Raw genomic sequence first — 6,731 nt, 5'->3', positions numbered from 1 at the left:
AAATATGGACACCAATACTTCAAATAATGCATGAATTTCAAGCAGGTTTAATAACCACTTGAATACAATCACAAGAACACAGTTCCCGATCCAATCCGCAGCAGGGAGGACAATACACCGATCACAAGGTATCACCATGCAATCTCTCACATTTGACCCTTCAGGAATTAAAAAACATGGTCTGGTAATACACATCCCTATCAAGAATATGTAACCCGAAAAACCTTTTTTTCCTTGCGAAGCTCGAAAAAAAACACATCAAAGTTGATCAACAAGTGCTACAAGAAATTTCAAGACTAAGAACAGAAAGGCAATGGGTTTGCAAACAAATCGACTTCGGGGACCAACAAAACAACAATAAAACACTACAAAGCCTAAACACAAGATCAACAAAGGGTCACCACCTCGATCTCCTATCATCACGAAGCATCCTCAGCGCATCAATCTTGTGCTTGCAAGAAACAGCTACCCGGACTTTGCAATGTCACAATGAAAGAAGGACAAGGAATCGCAACATACTATAGTAACTACCTCAAATTAAAACAACAAGAAGGCATCTGTGACAATGGGTGCGAGGCACTAAAGACGCATTTTAAAACGGCAAACGGTCAACATATAATTATTGTAAACATATACAAATCACCAATTTAACAAAAACACAAGCTCTAACAACAACAATCAAAAAAATGTTGCACACGATACCACCTGCAACAAAAACATTTGTTCTGGGAGACTTTAATATTGACTACAATACAGAATCCCAAAAAAATTCAAAACTTCAAGAATGAAAAATTACAACATTTAACAACTAGTTACAACACCCACGACGATATACGAGTCCACAATTGACCACATATGGACGAACGAAAACACAGACCACATAAAGTCAGGCTATTGGTCTGACCACTCTCTCATTTACACAACGATACCATCATAAATAAAAAACAGGGGGAAAAACCAGCCAAAAAAAAAAAGGGAACAATAATTGGGCAGGCCCCATGAAAATACTTCATCTTGTTTTTTGGTGAAACAACACACTTTTTTTTTTTAGTGGATGTGAAACAACACACACACACACACACTTTTTGGCCTGCTGTGAGGTAGGTCTTAGTGAAGACGATTCCCAAGAAGAGAAAAATCATCATTTTTTGATTTTCAGAAAATCATGAGTTATTTTATGATCCACTTACAATTTTCTTTTCTACAAATCCTCCATATTTTTAGCCTCTCTCTCTCTCTTCCAATTCATCGTCTCTCCAGGTCTTAGTGAAGACGATTCCCAAGAAGAGAAAAATCATCATTTTTTTATTTTCAGAAAATCATGAGTTATTTTATGATCCACTTACTATTTTCTTTTCTACAAATCCTCCATATTTTTAGAATCTCTTTCTCTCTTCCAATTCATCGTCTCTCCACCCTCGTTTACGAGCTGCAAATCCAATTCGTAGTCTTTTTGGTATTTTAGATTTTGGGCAGGCCTTATGAATGATTTTTTATCATTCACCTTTTTCTTTTAGTGAAAGTTGATGTGAAACAACCCACAGAGGACTCGGGCGCATATCCCCAAGTTTTGGCCTTTTGTACATCACGTCGAAACTTGGCACGTGTGCACGTCCACTCTACTCTTCCTCTATACTGCCTTCGCCTCGCCAATCAACTCATACTTGTTTCGTCAATCTTACCTTTGGAGCAGAATTCTTTGCTTTCGAGGTTTTGAGATCGCTCGTCTGGCCTTTCTTGGGCCGCCTCGATGGGATCTCGTCATGTCGAAATCTCAGTTAAAGGCAGGAGTAAAGAGGAAGAACCAAAGGTACGCTCATTTCCTACATCGTCTGTGCCTTGTTGTATTGCGCTTACAACGATTCTTGACGTCAATGATAAGATTTGCAAAGCCGATTCGCTGCTATTATCCATTTCCTGGACAGTAGACTGTGTCTTTGCATGTTCAGCCTTGTCTCTTTTACTTTTGTCCTCGTGACATTGTTTCGCCTCTTCCGTCGGCCTTTCATCAATCTGAAATGTCCGATTTGAGGTCATTGCCGAACCAGTCCAAGAGCTTAGGGAGCTGGTGAGCTGGCAACGAGTAGACTTTAAGTCAATATTGAGCTCCGAGAGCTGCTAATATGTTGACTCTAGGCCTGTAGAATTTTGCATTGAGGGTGACACCAGATACCTTTGCATCCTAGGCACTTGGAAATAGATTTAACATATAATACAATGTATCAACAAAGGGCTTGCACTTACGTGTGTCAATGACCAGGATGGTCATTTTGCCAATGAAGTCTCTTAGAAAGCCCTATAGTTGTATAATATGATTCCTTTCGTCGAGGTATGGATAGAGGTTTGTATCCTCCCACGTCACAAGGTATGAAGTACAGTATGTCCAGCTTACCAGAATTGATATAAATGTAGTGGTGCCTAACACTTTCTATTTTGGAGAAATTTATTGGTGAATTTGTGTTTGGGGAGTTGGGGCTTCCGGTTGACATGGTTATTTGGTTCGTAAGAGCCTTTGTACACAATACATGGTTCTTGTTAGCTGGTTCAAACTGGTTTGGTCCCATATATGTGAAGATCAGAGCATAAAATGGCTAAAAGGTTGCTTAGGAAATCATGATACGTTACTGCGAGAGACTAGAGTTTCTTCAAATATGTTCTGCAATACGAATTGATAGCAAAATTTATCCAAATCTGTCCTAGGATAAGAATTGATAGCACTTTGCGCAGCCTAGTACATAGCCTCGTGCTGGTGGTTTCATAGGGATGCATGGGTTAGCTTAGGCAACCTTTTATGGGCAGGATTGGATGGCACCCGGAACACTAGAGCTAGGGTGGCTTGGCAAACTGTGATCCTACCACAGGCTCAGGGAGGACTGGGCACATTGACCCAAAGATGCAAAGCAGAGCCCTTCTGGGCAAGTTGGTGTCACCTTAGGTTCCGAGCCTTGGAAGGTCTTGTAGAGCTTCTCAGGAACCCCCCCTACAGTTGGATTTTTTCGAAGGCCCATCTCACAGGGAAGGGCTCCTCCCTGATGGGTAGTCTTTTCAGAGTTTGGAAGCGACTGTCTGGGGGTCTCATCCGGGCCAGCCCCACATGCCGAGAGGAGTTGAGTGACAATCGATCATCTGGCATTTGGAGGTTTGGGATCCGTAGGGGCGCATGCTAGGACCAACGGTCAGATATTGGTTGGACACTATGGGATAGTGGCCCAGCGAGGTCTTTTGGGATTTGGCATCACCTCTCTCTGGAGGCAGAGGCCAAGGTGGAGGCAATCTCGCATCTGAGCGTGGTTCTTTGGGATTTGGCATCGGCTCTCTCTGGAGGCAGAGGCCAAGGTTTAGGCAATCTCACACATGACAGATTGACGCCACGTTTCCAAACTTGTGGTGGGGGGGACTGAGCACTATTTGGACCCCCATCATTGGTCTGGACAGTTCTTGAGGACAGAGCATTAACTGTATCAGGCTACAACTGTGAGTGCACACCAAGCACCTCACTTCCGTGAACACGAGATTTTTGAAACGGTCAGAAATTGGGTACTCACACCTAATGTTACTTCTCTAAAATGGCATGTATCGTCTGCCTATGTATGCCTAAGTATGTATTATGCTTGTATTCAGATTGACTATGACATTGTTTACATTTATATTTTTGTTACATCTATATTTTTTCTGATGCTTGTAATGTTATATTGGTACATATGGAAAACTTATTTGTTCACAATCGCACTCAATGCCCAGTTTGTTTTCTGCGATTGTGAGCTTTTTCAGATTTTGTTTCATCTATTGTAAAATAAACTAAAATTTAGTATTGTTTTTCTTGCTTCAAAATAATATATCGATGCTAAAGGGTATTTTTAGCCTCTCATTTCATTCGATCGAAAATGCCAAACTTCGTTTAAGCTTCTGATCTAGTACTACCATCTGAGAACTTGCAATGTCCTTGATAATGTTCCAAAATAACCCAATGGTCTTCTTGTGTTTGTTTGATTCCAACTTCCTTAAGGTTGCAAGTTTATCTGTATCAATTTGCTCTTGTATTTCCAACGTAATCACTTTGTAGACAAGTTTCTAAGTGTGCTTTGATATTATGGCAGGCCAATACCTCTTTTATCCCACCATACATTATTGCAGAGGCTATGTCAACACTCCACGAAGGCCTTGACTTGAGATGGTCAGGTCCTATCACACCTACAGAGATGAGATATGTTGAGCAGTATGTGCAGGCAAGATATCCGGAGTACTATGAAGGGCTGATTGGAGCTATTCAGGAGGACAATCTTCCAAGTGGTTTTTCAATTGTGAAAGAAGACGGGGAGAATTCAGAGGATGGAAGTGGCCGTAGCTCAGAGAGGCGATCTCCAGGGGGTGGACTTATGGGTAGAGATCTTTCTGCCACGTTTGGAAATTCTCCCTCAGATCTCAGGAAAACACATTTGGAAGAACCATCTCGTTTGCATGAGATGCTTAAGAAGCGAGCTTCTTTACCTGACACCTCAATCTCTGTCCCAGAGATGCATGCCAGGAATCGAGTTTTAAAGCAATGTGGTCTCACTGAAGCTGATTACATTGTCATTTTTACGTCTGGAACAAAAGATGCAATGATGTTAGTAGGGGAAGGTTATCCGTTTCAGAGGCACACTGTCTACATGAGCATTCTAGAAGAGGACATGGATGCTATAAAGGATTATGCTACTCACAAGGATGCGAAATTTATCCAAGCCCCTGCAAGTTGGCTGGACTTGAGAATTGCAGGATCACAGTTGTCTCAACATTTTAGAAAAAAGATTAAGCATTGTCCAAAGGGTTTGTTTGCTTATCCAGTTGACATAGGAGGCACTAGAAATTCATTGCATTGGGTTTCAGAGGCACAACGGAATCTTTGGCATGTGTTGCTAGATTGTAGAGGGCTTGTGCTTGAGGAAGATAAGCTCAACTTAACCCTACATAAACCTGATTTTGTGCTTTGTTCTCTCCCTAAAGTGCCACAGCATCCTACTAAAATCACTTGTCTTTTAGTTCGGAGAAGTTCATTTGTAACTATATCCAAGTGATTATTATTTTTGCCAGAGAGAATGTATGCCATATATTGGAGTGGTAGAAGGTGCTGTTTGAGATTTTGAGAGAGATTGGTGCGGCTCCTTTCATCGAGGTGTGTAGTCCTTACCAAAGTTTGTAACTCCTACGAGTATCATGCAAGGAGACTAAAACAATTGTTGCATTAGGCTATCTCCAGGCCTAGATCATTTTTCTGTATGTGAGCTCACGGGCAAAAAATCCAGTGTGTAATATATATTGGCTTAAGTGTGTCATACCATATGGAAATTGAATTGTTGTTATTGACTTTACTTGATATACTGTCAAATATTTTGAAACGTCAAAACAAATCTTATGAAACACATTGAGTATCCATGCTTAGAGCCTTCTACGACGAACTACAATGGGCTCATGAATGATTCATGTGCATGTGCTTTTGGGTTATCATTCACTTAACTAAGTGGACTACCCTAGTTTTGGTTGTAGACTCTGCTTATTTCTACGGATCTTCTACTTGAATGTAATAGGTTTGATTTTACTTTTAAAAAGATATTTTTGTATTTATATAACCTTATCTTTTTGGGAATTCGGTTTAGTCTTGTGTTGGTGGGTAGAAGTCATTGAGGTACGATGCAACATCACTAACTCCTTGGTGATCATTTAATAGAGAAGAAATGATGAGTGCCTTATCTATTAAATGAGGAAAATTATTCTCTTGTAAAAAAATTATGTAGTGGCTTTAGCTTGAGCTTTGCATTAGGGATAAAAGAACATTTAAGTTATATTCTCATGATGGCAGCTATTTTCTTTGGGAGCATGGTGTTTGGTTAGTCCCTACTATCCATAGAGTACTTCTTGGGGAGCATGGTATCCATAATATCCATGTTTGGTTTGCGGTTGTTAAATATGGTTCCATGAGGTTGAGTCCATTTTTGAAATGGTTCCTATAGAAGGCATACAATATTTTGGGATTGGAACTTAATTCTTTGACAATTGGCACAATTTTGATACTCTTCTATATACCCCTAAAAATAATAATCAATGTGGCTCTTCTTTTATCTACTCTAAAAAGGCTTTCCCTCAATAGTGCATGTGACTTTCATGGCCATCGAATGATCTCAAATTTGATAGTCTTGAAGTAAGAAGAATCCTTTACTAATCAAGTATGACAATGTTGGACACTAAAAGCGGGCCAAAAATAATAACACAAATTTTGCAACATGCAAGTGCCTCCCTTTTATGGTGGAGTAGTTTCTTTAGTTTTTCTAGGATAATATACCAATGAAATAAGTGCTTTGCTTGGGTTGCTCAAGGATAGCACTATAGGTAAAATAAACATATAACATACCATCCCATATAGTTAACACATAGTTTTTGCCTTGATTTCTTGCAACTTGAGAAAAGAGAAAGCCTAGAGTGCTCTTCATTCCTTTAAATATGTGATTTTATTGGTTAATTTAGTACTTGCGTTGGAAATCATGGGGAAGTAATCCCATTTAAGCCACGCTTCCCATTGTGGAATATGCTCACATGATATTGATTTGTGTGTACGTGAACGAGCGCGCACATGTGCACATGTGGTCATGTGGTGCATGTCGTGTATGTGTATGTGTTTGTGTGTTCACATGTGGTGCGGGTGTGCATAGTTCTTGGACAAGTTAGCACAGCATGTTGCTTCGATAAACAATCAAGAC

At 40.2% G+C, this 6,731-nt stretch overlaps 1 protein-coding gene across 1 annotated transcript; it reads left to right on the top strand.

Annotated features, from left to right (window-relative positions):
- Nucleotides 1–1,550: 1,550 nt before the first annotated feature.
- On the top strand, nucleotides 1,551–5,299 carry LOC147891679 (molybdenum cofactor sulfurase-like). The gene is made up of 2 exons (XM_087388811.1): nucleotides 1,551–1,810; nucleotides 4,098–5,299. The coding sequence occupies exons 1-2, from the start codon at nucleotides 1,751–1,753 to the stop codon at nucleotides 5,052–5,054; spliced, it is 1,017 nt and encodes a 338-aa protein (XP_087244937.1). The 5' UTR covers nucleotides 1,551–1,750; the 3' UTR covers nucleotides 5,055–5,299.
- Nucleotides 5,300–6,731: the final 1,432 nt, after the last annotated feature.

This window comes from Dipteris shenzhenensis, chromosome 17 (genome assembly GCF_047967505.1).
Source record: "Dipteris shenzhenensis isolate YYH24624 ecotype China chromosome 17, Dip_SZ_1.0, whole genome shotgun sequence".
Classification (NCBI taxonomy): domain Eukaryota; kingdom Viridiplantae; phylum Streptophyta; class Polypodiopsida; order Gleicheniales; family Dipteridaceae; genus Dipteris; species Dipteris shenzhenensis.
Note: the sequence above shows the minus strand (reverse complement) of the source record. Positions and strands in the feature narration are given on the sequence as shown.